Source organism: Podarcis gaigeae (assembly GCF_964106915.1).
Source record: "Podarcis gaigeae genome assembly, chromosome: 11".
Lineage (NCBI taxonomy): Eukaryota > Metazoa > Chordata > Lepidosauria > Squamata > Lacertidae > Podarcis > Podarcis gaigeae.
In genome coordinates, this window is record NC_139687.1 from 35090278 (window position 1) to 35108173 (window position 17896).

At 48.9% G+C, this 17896-nt stretch overlaps 1 protein-coding gene across 2 annotated transcripts; it reads right to left on the bottom strand.

Moving 5' to 3' along the window:
* Positions 1 to 1426: 1426 nt before the first annotated feature.
* FOXD1 (forkhead box D1) lies at positions 1427 to 16679 on the bottom strand. 2 transcript variants are annotated; one of them, XM_083703279.1, is made up of 4 exons: positions 12108 to 16679; positions 9526 to 9827; positions 2577 to 2722; positions 1427 to 1852 (listed from the first exon to the last, which is right to left on the bottom strand). In XM_083703279.1, exon 1 carries the CDS (start codon positions 16192 to 16194, stop codon positions 14836 to 14838), a length of 1359 nt encoding a protein of 452 aa, XP_083559405.1. In that variant the 5' UTR covers positions 16195 to 16679; the 3' UTR covers positions 1427 to 1852; positions 2577 to 2722; positions 9526 to 9827; positions 12108 to 14835. The 2 variants fall into 2 exon arrangements, with proteins under 2 accessions (XP_083559405.1, XP_083559404.1); XM_083703278.1 differs by having other exon boundaries at positions 1427 to 2722.
* Positions 16680 to 17896: the final 1217 nt, after the last annotated feature.

A 17896-nucleotide genomic window follows, 5' to 3' on the forward strand; every position in this document is an offset into this window, starting at 1 on the left:
TCTGAATACCTGTCTTGGGTGTAAAGCACATGCGTGCCGAGACTGGGTTTGGCTGCAGTCTGTAAAAAGACTCACCCCAGAGCACTCCGGCTGAAGGCAATCGGATTGTTACCCGGGCGCAATGTACACACACACGCTCACAACACACTACCCCCTGCTCTAACACGACTACAAACACTAAATCAGCTTGGCATCTTAGAGCTGTAAGTTTTGGGAGAGACAACCCGGAAGTAATCTAGTCCAACCCCCCTGCTCAGGGCCAGGGAGTCTGTCTGCAACGCTAATCCCACTTACCTGGGAGCAAGCCCCGTTGAAGTCAATAGGAATTCATTCCGAGTAGGCATGGTTAAGATTGCACTGGAAAGCGAAGTTCTGCTGTGATTTACGGTTTTAGAAAATATGCATAGGATCCGACTGGGGTGAAGTTAGTCTGAAAGTAAGTTGGAATCAATGGCATAAGCAAATGTTTCCCCGATGGACTGCCCGCCTTGCTGCTTTTATGAACAGATTCATAAGTGAGGCATGGAGTCTACCCGTAGACATTCGAAGAACAACTGTTTGAAAGTTTACTCCGTGCTAAAAGCTGACTTTTTGGAAGCCAGCTAGGAACATAAAGGAAGCTATAACAAGCCAGCCCGTGCACACACGTTCATCCAGACTCTTTGGGTTTTAAACCGGATCATATATTTTCATCCCAACCCCGACTCGACAAAGAACACAATTTTGGGGCTCTGTCCATTGAAATGAATGCCAGTGGAGAAGAGGATGAAGCGAGTTGTTTCAAGGGAGTTTTACGTTAGAACATTTCCCACTGAATTGGGCTTCTAAAAACCCCTTTCTCCCAAAACTAGTTTTCTTTTACTGATTTTAAACCCTTTATAATTTACTCTAGCATGTTGATTTTTCTTGTAGAGTCTGCCCTATCACTGAAGGCTTAAAGCAACCTGACTTTTCCCCTCTTCCGGCAACCCTGTTGTTTGGTAGACTGAGAGCTCCTGCCCTGAGATGGTCAGAGGAGCATGTATTTTTTTTTTAATAAGATAAAATAAAATAGGGCCTTCTTTGTGGTGGTGCCCACATTTTGAATGTTACGCAGTTCCATTGTTCCTAAGCTGTATTTTTGTACACTGCTTAAATATTAATAGGTTTGGAGATGTGTTTAAATAAATAATACTCCTGGCACCAACCCTGTGTTCTTTAGAGTGCCAGGTTAAAACCATTTTATTTGCCAATATATTTTAGATGATGGTGTTTGTTGAATGTTTTATTATATTGCTGGTTTGTGTTGTGTTGTATAATGTTTTTTTTTTTTAATGTTTCTCCATACCACCCTGAAATTTATTTTTGAGTGGTTTTGCAGTTGTTGGTTTAAAACACTATTTGGTTTATCGTTTCTAAAATGAAGAAATAAAATAAAGGCAGGACCTTTGCATAAATGGGATTTACTTCCGAGTAAACACACATTGAGTTACACAGTTGCAGGTGATTTCCTCAAGTCAACCAAGTAACAATCTCAGAAACCAGACAACTAAAACAAACAAAAAGGTGGGGACACAAGAGAGCATTGCGCAAGAGAATGGATCTCACTGGATAATTCGCAGGAGAACTTCCCTGTGGTTTGTGCCCCTCTTCTGCACCATCCATATAATTTTCATAGAACAGCTTTCGGCAGCCTTTTGCCTTCCAGATGTTTGGGACCTCAACTCCCTTGGCTACCATCACCCGCCATCAGCACAGCTGCCTAAGGTCCAAAATGGACTGCTCAGTCTAGTATCTGCCAGTTCCAGAGTAACAGCGCGATGCCATTCAAATCCAGCCGAGTTCGATGGCGCTTACTCCCGGGTAAATGCATCTAGAATTAAGGGGCTTACTTTTGAACAGGCATGTATAAGATTGCCCTGATAATTCAACCGCGGTTTCCTAGTGTTGGTAAGTCCCACTAAACGCAGGATTTAATTTCTGTGTTCTTGGGTTGTTTCTATGGAAAGGTCTTTACGCCCCCGAAATGCATTATTCATCTCACTACTTTTATATCCTGCTTGACTGTCAGAAAACCTCAAAGCGGTTTACAAAAGATCTTAATCCATCCAGTTCCCGGATCAGATCTTCCATCCTTCCTGTCCTTTGGGAAGGGTTGGTTGGCTGAGCTGGCGCTGGAGAAAAAGCAGTTCAGGCCGTCGTGCTAAACCCAGCCCGGTGACTTAATGGGGGTTGCTGGGGGAGATTTGTTGCTGCGGGGCGAAGAGGAAACGAAGCCGGATGCTGCAGCCTAGAGGTAACAACACCCAGTGGGTTTGGGTCACCAATACCACCGATGCTTAGCTAGCAGACACTCGCCCAGGCAGGTTGGCAAGCAGAGATTCTGCCTCGGTGCGAGAGCTCAGCCGCTTTCCAGCTCCGAACGTTCTTCTGCCGCCAGAGTTCAAGAGCGGGCGATATTTCCCCCGGTTCCTCCGTTGCCATTGGTTAAAGGGGCTTCCTCTAAGAGAGGTGGACCCCACCTTAAGGCAGAAATCAAGGCCAGCTCGCACGTGCAATGCTGATTCTGCGGGTGAATTTAGGAGTCTGATACTTACATAAGTTCCATTTCGTGCAGCGGGAAAGTCGAGGCCCTTGAGTTTGCAGGCTTGGGTTGTGGATTAGTTTGGAAGCAATACTTATGGGATGTTCTTCCGACTTCAACAGGAACCTCGAATCCTAATGTTGATATTTCTTCCTTTGCCTAAATAATAGTTATTTTTTTTGAAAAGCAGAAAAAATAATTCAGTTGCTCGCTTTACTTGGTTTGGCTGATTCCAGAGATTTAAAGCGCTAGTTGTCAGCGTGCGCTTTAAACACTATCTAAGGCGAGTTGGGTATTTTACTAAACAGTTCCCTTAAGGTTGGGAAGCTCCAACAACTTACTCCGTGTGAATATTAATGTCTTTAAAAAACAACAACACACAGTACAATTTCTTGTACTTGTGGGGAGTTATTCCGCAACAACGCAGAGCAGTTAAATTTAAACCCACTGCCAAATCATGCATCGGATTAAGTGGACTGTAGTCCAGACTTCAGAGAACTTTATGCCATTATAAATGTGTGTCCTTAAAGTCCTTAAACACTAAGGATCCACAGGACTCTTCTTTGTTTCAGTTAAACCTGTTGACACAAGTGGAACATTCACCTCATGCATGTGTTTACTCAGAAGTAAATCCCACTCTCTTCCATGTGCACTGGATCGTCGCCTTAATTGGCTGGTGGCTTCACCAGATTAAGCCGGCCCAGCTCCAATATACACATCAACTGAGAAACTAGTGTGTATTTCTGATTTCAATTCAATGATGATGATGATGTATGGTTTTGCCTTAACTGGGTAAGACAAAATGTAATGCATTTATTGGTTACTACTTTGGGCAACTGATATATTGCCCTTCAGCCCTAAGGAATCCCTCTCGTTGAAATCAATGGGATTCTCAGCCCAAACCTATGCCGGGTTACTGGGAAATAAGACCCGCTCAGTTTAGTAGTGGTGCTTATCAACCTACCTACTGGACGCTGGAGTGAAGGACTGTTCCTTTCTGTTTTCATTGCTAAAGACAGAAGCCCCAGGCTTTTCTTTCCCTTCTCTTCTGCCTTGTGGGGGTGCTCGCCGACCTTAGTCATACTCAGAGTAGGGAGACTGGAACCAGTGGACTTTCCATGAGACTTCTTCTCCTGTCTATTCCTCTGGCTGACCTTGCTGGGTTTGTTACCGTTTCAGAGCAGGTTTGCCAAATAATAAAAGTCGGAGGTTTTTTCTTTCTTTTCTTTTTCCCCAAATGCAAACCTAACAGGTCATGGCAGAAGGCAAGACAAGGACTATATAAACAGAAGCAGTTGGCAAGGTACACAAAGCGACCTGGGAGGAAGCAGCTTCGAAGCACTCCATAAAATGAGATTGGCAGATGGCCGGCTTTATTTCTTACTGACTTCTCCTACATCGAGTATCATTCGAGTCCATTGATTTCAGTGGGCCTCCTCTGAGCAGGAGTAACGTCGGCAATCGCCCTGCGTCCGTGTATCAGCCAGATTCACACAACGCAGAAGGTGAACAGAAGGAAGTGAGCTGACGCTGCTTCGATTCTAGACGCCACAACTAAAAGCGGTCGAAGGCTGCCATCGAATGCACGTCGACTCGAGAGTCAAGTTCTGCTGAAGTCAATGGCACACCTCTGGACAAACACGTAAAGAGTTGCCCTGATTCAGAGCAAAGGATGCTTCTTTTTGAGGTTTTTTTAAAAAACCTGCATACAGTTCAATATTGAATGTACTTGACATTATATGCAGATCGCGGGCTACTGGGCGGGGCTTTTGTTTTCTTGTTTGGGTTTAATTATCTACTTGTGTTTCATCTTGTATTTTATTTTGTGAACCGCCCTGAGATTTTTTTTTTTTTTGAAGGGCGGTATATAAATTTTAAGAATAGGAATCCAACCTAATGGAGACGACACTCTTAATTATCCACTGATAATATTAAACCTTCTACTTGGATTTCAACACCTTACTTACGAAGTGGACGGGTGTCTGACTTACTTTACCAAGAAAGAACCCTTGTCACGTGCACATAAAGTCTTTATTTGCTCCCCAGTCTCGTATTAAAACAGAGGAACCGGATCGCACATTCCGATGGAAGACGTTTACTGGTAAGTTTATATACAGACCTTGGAAAGTTTTTCCAACGCACTTTTATCCAGAGGAATGACTGAACAGCGCCAAGGCCGTTCCCCATAGAAATAATTTCCTCTCTAATCATTTCTCTATATTGGGGATCTGAGAAATCTCTCGATCCGGCGAACGGGCCAGATTCAAACTGCACTCCTTGGCAATCTCTCACCTGGGAGCAAGCGAGCAAGGCTTGCTTCAGAGGGCAAGATGCCACCGAAGAACGGCCTGCTGGTTTTTCCAGAGCGGGAAAAAGGCGAGTCTCTCTCCTGAACCCAGACCCGTGTTCTGCGGACCCGTCACGGAGTTTGAATTAAGCGAGGGATGTTTTGATTTCGACTCCTGCCTCGTGGCAGGCTGATTACTCCCGGAGACCCCAAAACGTTTGGAAAGGCCTCGGAGGCAACTCGTGAGGTCTGGTCTTGAAGGCTCCTCCTTCTTCTCAGCCATGTCGTGCCCTTGCCTTTCCTGAAGACCAGAAGGTGCTGCTAAGCAGCCCGTTCATTGGGGCTTCCCTCGAGGCTCTTTCCCATCTGCTCCGCCTGCCCCCACAAAAAAAAATCCTCACAACTCCTGTCCCGGGAGAACCAGTCCCAGCTCCGAGTGGAGCAGCTGGAGCCACAGGAGCTTTTTCGCCAGGAGCCCCTTAACCGTCAGCCCCCGGAGTCCCGTTTAATCTGACTGAAGTAGATTGAACCACAGGGGAGGAATAGCGACACAGGAAGCGGGGGCAAAGTCTCGTTGGTGCCAGAGGAACTTGCGATCCATCATGGAAGCAAAAACAAAAAAACTCCCCTGAAATAAATGGGATGTGTCCTACTCAAAGTAGACCCATTGAACTCGGTGGATATGACCAACGGACCCATTAATACCAATGGGCCTCCTCGGCTGTTACTTGGTTGCATGCAACCCAATTATGCTGCTTTGGAAACTGATATTTCTTACTTATTTATTTGTCCCATTTATACTGCTATACAAATAATGCTTGGGTCGAGACTATCTGAATGACTGTATCTCCTTAAATAAACCTGCCCGGACTTTTGGGGAACCTTTCTTTCTATCCTGCCTCCATTATGGATGCACGTTTGATGAGGCCACGAGAGAGGGCCTTTGTATGGGAGAGGGCATTTTCCTTTCTCTTCTCTCAGACTGTGGAACTCCCTTCCACTGGAGGCTAGGCTGGTTCCTTTTATGCTCTCCCTTTTCCCAACAAATACTTTTTTGTTCAGACAGGCCTGCTAGCTGGGTGCTGTGGCAAGGTGCAGGGAGGGTGTTGTACCTTTTCCCCTTTTGCTGCTAAATGATTGTGTTTAAAAGTGCTTTATTATTATTTTAAAATCATATTGATTGTATGTTTCTAGCTGCAATTCATGCTGCAAGCCTCACCCTCTGATCCTATATTAGGAGAAAGGCAGTATATTAAATACACAAACAAACAAATAAACAAATATACTCCAGGGAGTTCAAGGGCTCACGTCAACCCTATTGCGTCGTTTAGTCTGAGATACTGGCCTAAGATCTAAACAAAAAAATTCCTTCCAGTAGCACCTTAAAGACCAACTAAGTTAGTTCTTGGTATGAGCTTTCGTATGCATGCACACTTCTTAAGCAGGAATTTGAATCGGGGTCTCTGTGTATTAAAATTACGCATAGGATCAGACTGCTTGTAGGTAAAGGATAATGAACCGTACACCTCAGGACATTGTAGGGGAAATATTTGTGACTGGGAACAAACAAGGCGCCCCTTTGAGGAAGGCTAACAACATTCATTTCCGACCCATAAATGATTCTTATTGGGAACAGTACTGTGTCTTTGTCTCATCTGAGGCCTAAAATTAAAAGCCATTAATTTTTAAAATAGTCTTAAAACGCACTGTTTTTTCTTTATGTAGAAATCTCAGATATGACCAATATGATCCGAACGTCATCTTGCCCTCTGCTGAAATCTCAGCGATGCACTGAATGGAGCCTGAATTTGGCTGGGACTATCCAGGGGGAGGAAAGGATCTCGAGGTCGTTTGTGGGCATCTCTCTCCATGTGAAGCAACATTAAAAACGGGGAGTGGTGGCGGTGGGAGACAGAGAGAGAGATTGTTAGGAACGATTCAGGGAGGGGGTTGGATAAAAATCTGCTCGTCTCTGAATGCCTTTTCCTAAGAAGAGAATTCTGAGTACCCCAGGGACACGGGTGGTCCGTAGGGCTAGGGTTCAAAAGGAAGAAGTACTGCAGAGTTATTGTATGGAATTTACTAAAACAAAATGTGGAGATAATCAGGCTTATAAAAAATGTTAGGGTACGTTAATGGCTGATTAGCTATTAACAGCAGTTAACCATAATAGCTAAAGTGTGGGTTAAATGACAGGCAAAATATTTCTGAATGCTGAGTGATCGTGACAACCTATAATAGGCAGGAGGTCTCGAAGACAGGTTACAGACCTGCCTACCAACAGGTAAGGGAAACACCAGTCCCTTACCATTCCACTTCTCCCAACGGGACTTACTCGCAGGTAAAGGGTTTAAGGTTGGGTACTATCCTGAAGCTGAGGCATGCAGTGTTGCGGATTTTACATTTGTGACATGGCTCCTATGCATTCAGAAGGAAATCCCCCTCCCCTTCCCCCTGATGTCATCCTAAAGTTGAAGTCACGAATTGAAAAGTGAGTCCTCTCTGCTTCAAAGGGGCCTGGCACCGCACTCGAAATGTATTTCCACTGGACCCTAAACATATGGTTTGTTTGCTAGAAATGCCTGCAAACTGAAATCTCTTCGGAGCCACAAGACTTGGAAATAAAGCTCGCTGGTTTCTGCCTAACTTCCCAAACGGTGCGATGGGAAGAGCGATGGCAGCCTGCTCTTGCCCCGTCCTTCTGCTCACTCACTATAAAGTTCACCCCCGTCCAAGAATCTTGGGAGCTACGATTTACGGAGCTTCGATTCCCAGAACCCTTAACAAACCACAGTTCCCAGGATTCTTGCGGGGCTGCTTTAAATGTATGGCGCCTATGCAGTCTTTACCCTGGCTTTTGACTCTTGAGATGCATATTTTTAAGGACACCACATTATTGTATTGTTAGTTGTTTGGAACGGTTTCTGCATTGTGTTTTAATTTTTGCAGAAAGGTGGGATGATGATGATGATGATGATGATGATGATGATGATGATTATGGCGGCAACGGGGTCTGTGTCACAGAAGGCAAGGCAAAGGCCTGCCTGGCTCAAAGTCCCGAGGCAAGCCCAGTAAGTTAAGACCCGTGATAGGTGCAAGGCCCGGCCGGTTCTCGGCTGAGGCCAGGGCGCATGTGGACAGTTTTCGACGTCAGAGGCGCTTGCGTGCGAGCCGCGGCTCATCCGCACGCAGGAGCAGCAGCCTGTTTCTGCAGGCGGGTTTTTGTCTTTTCTGAAAGCAGCCTCTGGCTCTGGATCTCCACTTTCACCCGCCCATCAAAATGCCTGCTGGACACTCATCGTCCTCTCCTGCAATTCCCATTCTTTCGAGAGCCTCTGTCTTTGTTTTAGAAGTCCCTTACCAGGAGCCAGGAATAAACGCCAGGCGCAGCTTTCTTAGTACATCTGGTGAATTTCCTCTGGAGGAGAAGCGGGGCGGGGGGAGTTGTTTCAGGGGCTCGCAGAGCTCCAGCAGGGGAAAATCCCAGAGGAAACAGACCCACAAGAAGAGCTGCAGGAGCATCTGTGCGAGAGGCGCATAAGCCGATGGCTGTGAACCACGACACGATTGCAACTGAAAGCCATATAAATAAACCATTTGCAAGTGTGCGGTTTTGCATGCCTTTCTCTGAGTCTCATCAACCGATTCCCCATCCGCTACACGCCGATCTTTACACTTATCGCTCTGCATCTGGCTCTTGTTTATTGCAGCGGTGCAGATCCAACATTAATAGCTATCAGGCCTTGTTTCATTGAGAATAAAACAAAGAGAAGAGACGTTCAGACAGATGTGGACGCATTTCCTCTTCCTTTCTCACGGGCCCGGGATGGGAGTGGGAAGATGCCACTAAAATCCAGGAGACTCGTGTTCAAAGTCAGGGGGAAGGAGCCAAGCCTGATTCGTCTCTACAGTCGCGCATCAGCAAGGAGAGGCTCTAACCACTCACCTTCGCTCATGCGCAGCTGGATTCTATCTAGGCTGCCAGGATGAAAAGCGCCCAGGACCTTGACAATCTCTGGTTCTGTGAGTGCCTCCCTCCTCCGCTCCAAGTCAAAGTGAGGGGAGGTTTAAAAGCAGCTGGCTGTTCCCAGAGAGTGGAGGGAGGGTCACTTTTTCTGCAGGTCAAGCTTCTCGCGAAAGCGCCAACGTGGAGCCCCATCGCACGCTTACTAGAAAAAAAAGCGAGTTTCCAGTTGGCCTTACTTTCGAGTAAATCTGCACAGCGACACTCGCTGCTGCACGGTGCTTTTGAGATCCTAGCGTTTTACACACCAAAGAAAGTCTGTGTTCTGACGGCTTAATACTTTTTTTAAAAAAAATAAAAATCGCAAGGGTGTGTATTTAGGAGATGGTGGAATTTTAGTCTGAGGCCGGCAGACGCAAACGAGGCAGGGAGCACAAACTGAAACCCACCTGCCTACGAAGAAATACTGTAAAAAGTCAAGCCTACGCGCGTTATTTATAGGCTCGCTCGCCGCCGCTTAGCCATATCATAAATACGCGTCTCCAAACTAGAGAGTCGACAGTCAAACTAAGCTAGGTAAAGTGGGATTGAGTTATGGGGACATAAATCCAAACTGGAAGGAACAGATGGTGGCCATGATTGCGTTTTACACCCACCCCACCCCGTTAAATAATGATAACGCCTTTCAGTGAAGGCGACAGGAATACTCACGGGGAACTGACGCAGGAAGGTGTTAACGGCTGGGAAGCGGAAACGGGGCCTCTTCTCTCTCTCTCTCACCGGCGGGGGCTGAAGGAGCCGGGCGCGCTTTCCTAGGCGATCCTCAGGTCGCGGTGGTGGAAGGAAGGAGATCTCCTAGTTCCGCGACGCAGTTTTCTTTTCGTCCCAAGACGGCGACCTTGCCGAGTCCGAGCGAGATCCGGATCCACAGGCGGAAGGCTCCCCTCCGACGTGGATGGAGGAGATAACTGAGAAGCTAGAAGGTGCAGGCCCTTTCCTCGTCCAGAAGGCACCTAAATCCTCATGAGAAGCGGCAAATTTATTAAGCACTAAGGACTCGCAGGCGTGGTGTCGGAAAGAAAGGACAAACCTATCTGTTTACGCCATATTCATAAGAAAGACCGTTTGTCGAAAAATCACCTGCTCGGTTAAGCGAATACACATATTGATAGGGAAAATCAGAACCACCCCGTTTAAGTTAACCAGAAACGTAGGGATTTACCCGTCCTCGGTGCCAAGCACCTGGAATGGACGTCAACTCTAAGGATTTTTGAGGAATTTTCCTTCCAAAACAAGAAGACCTCCCGAATCCACAGTAGGCCAAAGCCTTCCAAAAGAAGTGTGACTTTGATGGTAGCCAAAACTGCACACATCCCAGGCACTTTTAGTCATTCCCTTCTCTCTTCCCAACCCCCGCCATTCCACCTAATGTTTCTCGCTCGCCATAAACCCCGTTTCTGTGGGAGCTCATCTGGCGAATAACGCGGACCTTTTTTTTACAGAGATCCATGGATGTAACAAAAGGGAAGAAGAGCCCGGCACGTTGGGGAGAATTGCGTTTTTAAAAGGTAACTATGAACAATATTTGGGGGCGTCGAGGGAGAAACAGCAGCCTAACCGAACATGAATAAATCACAGATCTATTTAGAAAAAACACACACCCGCATCCATACAAGCGGAGAGAAGCTTTGCTGGTTCAGAGGCGCCGTGTGTGGCATTCGTAAAATGCTTGCCTGCCTACAGAAGGGCTTCATTACGCTCCCAATAGATAACATTTGGTAAAGTCCATCCCCAGATTAAAACGCTACATAATGGCACCGTAAACGAAGTCGTGGCTTTTTGTGTGGTCTTTGTGGGGGGGGGGGGAAGGAAACATTAGCCTTTCCCTAAGACCAGCCATTCCCTCCCAATTCAGCCCCAGTAATTCGCCTTCTCTCCGGCCCGCGGGGGATCTGATGAAGGGCCGGTGGGCGGCGAGAGGAAGGCGGGTGAATGAATCCGCACTTTGTACTTCGGGGAGAAAAAAAGAGGGGGAGGAAGGTGGGCTACAAGGGCGCTTTGACACCGTCCCACCAGCTTGCTTTTTAGGGCCCAAGCCTCTCCACCCGGCTTGATCTCTTTCGCTGCGCCTTCAAAGCGAAAGGGGACCCCGGGGTCCATTTGCATGCCAGTGGGGAGCCCCGTTCAAACGAGGTTGCTCGGAGTCCCATCAAAGGCTGCTCGGCCTTTGTTGCAGCAGCACCTGCTTGGGCAAACAGAGCCAGCCAGCCAGCAGCAGCCACAGCCTAGCTAGGCCCTTCTTGCTGGCTAAACTACCCACCCAGGGCCGCCAGCCAGTAAGCAAGGCAAAAGAGAACGGTGCTGAGAAGCCGAGCGCCCCCCCCCCCCCCGGAGAAAGCCCAGACATAACAAACACGACAATGTTGCGTCGGCCAGTTTGGAACCAGACTAAACACTCGCCTGCCCTCGTTTCCCCCGTACTAGCGATTGCAAAGCAATATTTCCAACTCCGAGCTGCTTGTCAGGTGGAGGCCGCTGTCCAGATTGCACAGCCAATTGCTGATATCAGAAATGCAAGCGAGCGAATTGGGGGGGGGGGGGGGAGAGAGAGCTCCCTCGCCACAAACATTGGAACACGATTTGCCTCTTAAGGAACCCCAGGGGGAAACGCCAGGCACGCACATCCTGAGCATCACTATGAAGTCTCACGCCCTGAACTCAGGAGCGTTTTCCTCCCTCCTCCGCCTCACCAGGGGCAAACTAGGCTTTATTTTACCCGGGTCAAAGACCCACGTGCATTTGCGTACACACACACACACACACACACACACACACACACACACAGAGGTTGGGAGCCTCAGTGGCTAGTCCCCCGTACCTATGGCTCTGGCCTCGCTGTTTTGCTGTTCCTGTTGTTGGTAAACAAAAAATAAATTAAAATAAAATAAAATCACAAGATAACGAACTGGCTTGTGGAAGCCTTTTTTCAGGATTGTGTGTATGTGTGTGGAATCAGATTATTACGGTACTCTGGCTCTTTAGGAAATAATAATATTTAGCCAAAGAAAGGGGTGCCGGGGCTTTTCAATACAGCATCCTAAACAGGAGTTACCCATGACTTGGGGGGGGGGGGGGATCGCATTGATTTCAGTTGGGGACATCCTTGCAGGGAAGCATCTTAAGACCAGAAACTTATTTAGAAGCAAGTGTCAAGGGAGAGGACGGGATGTTTTTACTTCCAAGTCAACGTGTGCAGGAGCGAGGTATTGAATTTTCAGAAATATCACTATCACCTTCTAACTCTGAATCCTCCCGGTGAGTCGTTACAGATGAGGCACCTATATCTGAAGTTTTGCGGGACAGCTCCTTCAGGAGGGTGGTGGAAGTCAGCCGCGTTGAAGTCTGTGCAATTTCACTTCCAGGCGAACGAGCTAAGGGCAGGCAGAAGGGTCCGCTTCCTGTTTTCGCTGGCTGAGCACCTGCCACTTCCGGTATGCCACCACGTTTTTACAGAGATGATATGGAAAGCTTCGTTGAAAATCTGTGGCTGCTGCAAGATTCCAGGCCCTGCGACCTTACCTAGCTGGGAGTATGTCTCAGTGGGTTCAGCGGGATTTACTTCAAAGTAGACATGCGCAGGATTTCTCCTAGCACACGCCTTGTCCAAGTGCCCTTTGCATTCTCCATTGGTTACAATATCCTCACAATGCAAAAAAGAACTTAAATCGCACCACCTATTTGTGCACTTAAAAAAGAAATAAACGTAGAGCGTAAACATTCTTAAAACGACTTCATAAATCACCTATAATGATGTGCAATACTTTCCCAAGTTTTTGTTCTGCAAGGAAATTAGTTGGAGAATGTTGTTTATTTGCTTTCCTGAAAGGAGCACTATATGCTGATCTTGAACAGGCCTCAAAAACTCACCGACTTTTAGCACATTTTTTAAAAAGTTGGATTTCGACAATTACTGCATTAATTCAAAATAATAATTCCAACTCTGCGCTCCTAGAAGGCTAATCCTGTCTTACAATCTTGTAAAATAATAATACTAATATATGCATTCGCAAAATCCTTAAAGGGAAGTACTCCCTTCACCTCAATAAAGTAGTCCTCTCCAGGTTTGGGAAAAGTAGTGTCAGAATCCAAAAAATACTTGCGGGGGGCTATTCTTATTTGCAATGGAACTAAAATGTAGAACCAGGGTATTGAAACCGATCATTATGAACTCCGATTTTTATATATAACGTTTTAATTGTTCAGCATTTTCATAAGTGACAAACCGCCTCATACTTGTCTACCATTCTTTCAAATATTTAAAAGCAAAATGTGTGATACTTATTGTCACCCTAAACTTTAGCATAACTTCTTTTCTCTTTAATGCAATACTTTAATGATGCCCACGTAGCGCGATGACTGCAGTTCTAGTGTGATTACCTTGCAAGGTGGGCACTTATTTGCGACACCGTCATAAAAACCTTAAAACCACAAACAATGACCCCCCCCCCAATTATCTATTGTATTACCCTGGAGCGGGAGGAAACCCATAGCAATTGTGATGCGGTTGCAATGTAAAATACACTTTAGAAGTTCTTAAAAGAATCTACATTTATTTGATTCAAATACAAAAAAGGTGTATTTATAGAAGATTATAGCCTGCAGAAGGCTGAAATTATCCATCACCAAAACAGTTACTTTGTTTTCTTTGGTTAGTCATTGCTCGGGTTTACCCATGTATTTTTAAAATTTATTTGTGAAGGCTTGAAAATCGTATTATCACTGTTTGGAATACCATAGCAGTTCCTAAACCAGGTTCCATGAGTGAGTGAAGTTTAATATGGTCCAGAATTTAAGCTGGTTGGCGTCATGTCTGACTAGCAAGCAAGTCCCCTTCATTCCAGCTGAACTTCCCCAGAGAGAATTTTCAAGATGGCGGCGATCCTGAGTACCTATTTAGAAGCCCAACTGAAAGCAAAGGAAAACTTTCTTCCTACTAAACCCGCATGTTTAGGGTACCAGTCCCACTGAGCAACATGGGGTCCAACGTTAAATGAAGGGGTGGGGTTTTTTTAAGTAAAAGGGGCGCCCTCCAGCATTGCTAGACTGTGGAGGATTCTTCTGAGTTAATTATTTGGTGGAACAACATTTTGCACTCTTTCTTTTCAACCACAGAATTATTAATCTACCCTGGATTTAATTTTTTTAAAAAATCGTATTCCAAGGATCATAATTATAGGTTAGAAGTTCAAAGGGCAAAGCACTAAATAGGTGAAGGTCTAAAGCCAATTGTGGAATTAATTTTGTTGAAAATTTATTGCTTTATTTTCAAAAATGTGTAAAAAAAAAGGTTTTGTTGTTGTTTTTGTTTTACAGTTAGAATGGTACAATAATACTTGGCAGTAATTTTAACAATTTTCCTGGCAAAGAATATGCACAAAGTATAAAAGAAAAGAAAAACTCCACAAGCCTATTATGATACAAAAAACAAACACAGGTTAAAATAAGAACTGATAATCTCGACTTTCTTCTGTGTAAACATGTTAATTTTTTTTTTCATATATAAAAGTACATAAGACAAGTGAACTACAATGAAAGAAGATGGGTAAAGCTTCCTTTTGTCGTCCCCCCCTGACTCCTATTCATCGTTATTTTTTGGGGGGGGGGGAATTGTTGTAGTTTAGCTGTAATTTAATTTAATCCTTGGACCCGGTAATCTCTGCCTTGGAATGATTTATTTAGAACGCGTGTGTTTGTTAAAGGAAAGAATTAAGGGCCACTTCTTTGACATTTAATCTTTCTGCCTATGCAGCATATAGAAATGGCTTTGCATAAATAGGAGGTACCGAAGAGGACCGAGCCAGGTGGGCCGAAAGACAGAACAAACAAACAAACAAAATGTGGCCTAAATAAAAAATAGAAACAAAAAGTTTCTTTGCCTTCTTTAGCCTGCAAAAAAAAAACAGCAAAAACAGCCCCATTGGGTCCTACCTTCGGCAAGACAGTTTTTTGTGTGTTTTGTTTTTAACAATTGGAAATCCTAGCAGTAAAGTTCTCGACGTTGGCCAAGGCTGCCCCTTGCTGCAGAGTCCCCAGCGAGGCGGCGACGGAAGAGGACGGAGGCGGCGGCGAGGCGAGCGCAGGCGACGAGGCCATCAGGGACCTGGCCAGGACCGGCAGGACGGCCGCCTGGGAGGCGCAGCTGCTGGCGGCCAGGGGACTCAAGCCGCCGCCGCCGGCGCCGCCGATGATGCTCTCGATGGAGAAAGGCGACCTGGCCAGCGCCGAGCTGCTCTTGGCGGCCGCCGCCTGCAAGGAGGCCGCGAGAGACGGGCTGAGCTGCGCCGGGTAGCCGAAGCTGGTAGTCCTGGCCAGGTCGGCCGCAGGAGACGCAGCAGCCGGAGGCAGCAGCGCGGGCGGCGCAGCCGGCAGGACGGGCCCGGCGGCCGGAGGAGGGGGAGGCGGCGGCCGCGCCTGGGGCTGGAAGGCGAAGAGAGCCGAGGGAGGCGGGTAAGGCGGCAGCTGCAGGCCGTAGGCGCAGCTATAGGGCCCGTAAGCGAAGGGAGCAGGCGGCGGCGGCGGAGGCGCGGGCGGCGGGTGCTGCTGCTGCCGCGGCGGCGGCGCCTGGTTGGGGTGTTGCTGCGCCGCTTGGAGGAAGGCGGCGGCGGCGGCGGCTGCGGGCTCGAGCCCCCTGAGGAGCAGGTCGGGCGGCTGCAGCAGCGGCTGCCTCTTGAAGCGCTTCCTGCGGCGCAGGAAGGAGCCGTTGTCGAACATGTCGGCCGACTCGGGGTCCAGCGTCCAGTAGTTGCCCTTGCCCGGGTTGCCCGGCTCGCGCGGGATCTTGACGAAGCAGTCGTTGAGCGACAGGTTGTGTCGGATGGAGTTCTGCCACGCGGGGAACTTCTCGCGGTAGTAGGGGAAGCGGGCGCTGATGAACTCGCAGATCTCGCTCAGCGTCAGGCGCTTCTTGGCGCTCTGCAGGATGGCCATGGTGATGAGGGCGATGTACGAGTAAGGCGGCTTCACCAGGCTGTTCTTGGCGCCCGCCGAGACGCCGGCGCCCCCTGAGGCGCCTCGGAAAGAGCCCTGAGGGGAAGAAGAAGAAGAGGAGGAAGACGACGAGGACGACGAGGAGGAAGGCGACCCGGAGCCGGGGGACTCTACTCCTGGCCCGCGCGCCCCGGGCGCCTCAGGCAGCGAGGCGGCCTCCTCGTCCTCCTCCTCCTCCTCGTAAGGCCGGCGGCGGAGGGGCTCGTCGTCGTCGTCCTCGTCGTCCTCGTCGTCCCCCTCCTCGTCGTCGTCGTCCCCCTCGCCCACCACGTCGATGTCTGTCTCCTCAGCCAAGGCAGACGCGGCCTCGGACATCTCCGCGCTCAGAGTCATCGCGGGGCGCAGCCGGGCATGGGAGGAGGGGGCTGCCTGGCACAAGGCTGACGGGGCGGCGAGGGGAGGGCGCCCCGGCTGGGCTCACACGCTTCGCCCCCCGCCGGCCCGCCCGCCCGCCTTCACGCCACGGCCGGAGAAGACAGCGGCGCGAGCGAGGCCGGCGGCGACCAGCCTCTCCAGCTGGGCACCTCCTCGGCGCAGCCCTCTTCCTCGTCGTCCTCCTGAGGAGAAGGCGCTCGCTTGCTGCTGCTGCCGCCGCCGCCGCCGCCGCCGCCTCCCTCAGACATGAATGGGTCCAGGGTGGGAAAGGGAGAGCGACTACTATTGGGGAGGGAGAGCGGCGGGCGAGGCGGGCGGGCGGGGACGGGGTGGGGGGAAGAGGAGGAGGAGGAGCGGGCGGCGCCCGCGAAGTCTTGAGCAAGATCTTGGCAGCGCCCGGGCTGAGGCCGAAAGGGGGCGGCCTTTCCTCTTGCCCGCCCGCCCGGGAGGGGGCCGTCACGTGGTTGGAAACGTCAGAGCCGCCGCTGAGAAAACATTCCAGGAATAAAAAAGAAAAGAGGCGTGCGGGGGGGGGGGGAGAGAGAGAGACTCGGAATTGCGAGCGGGAGAGGAGAGCAAATAAATAAATAAGCGCCCATCTCGCGCCTTGAATAGCCCCATTGTTGAGCTTTAGGGTGGCGGAGGGAGTCGGGAGAAGCAGCCCTTCCATCTCCAGCGGGCTACTGCTTTCCAGTCAGCCTTGATCCCCTCTTTCACCACCCAGCTCCACCTAGACGGACCTTTCTGGCTTGGAAAGGGGGGGTGTCTAATATACAGGTCCTGTATACCTGAAGGAGAGTCTCCACCCCCATTGTTCAGGCCGGACACTGAGATCCAGCGCCGAGGGTCTTCTGGCGGTTCCCTCATTGCGAGAAGTGAGGCTACAGGGAACCAGGCAGAGGGCCTTCTCGGTAGTGGCACCCGCCCTGTGGAACGCCCTCCCTTCAGATGTGAAGAAAAGAAACAGCTATCTTCTCTTTAGAAGACATCTGAAGGCGGCCCTGTTTAGGGAAGTTTTTAATATTTGATGCTGTATTGTTTTTAACAATAGGGACCCACCCAGATTGGCTGGGGAGACTCAGCCAAATGGGCGGGGTATAAATAAATTATTATTATTATTATTATTATTATTATTATTATTATTATTATTATTATTATTATTAAAGCCGCCTTTGGAACGCCAGGACTCCACCGACAATATCCGATCCCCCCCCCCCCAGAAAGAGAAAACGCTCGATCTGACCGAGGTGAGAGAGGTCTCCAGGCTCGCCCTGCGTTACGCAGCTGGCGAGAAGGAGGCAGGCAGGAGGCGGCCCCGCGGAGGTGCTCGTCGTCCCACCCCTGGACCAGACAAGCGGGTTTCCTGATCGTGGGAAGCTGGACGGAGTGCCGCGTTTCTCAGAAGCCTGACTTCCTCCTCCTGCCGAGCTGAGTTTACGCCGGGGAAGAGGGGACTGTCGTCCGCGTCTCCGGTGCGCTGTCAAGGGCTCCAACTACACGCTTGCTGTCGAGGAAAAGGAGGAAGGCGCACGCGAACACACCAGGGGGAAAAGGTTTTAGGTCCAGCAACTAATCGCCGCGGAACTGATTCCTGGGGGGACCACAGCATCCATTTGAAAGGTTGCTCCCAGTCGCCTTAAGTGATCGTGTGCAAATAATT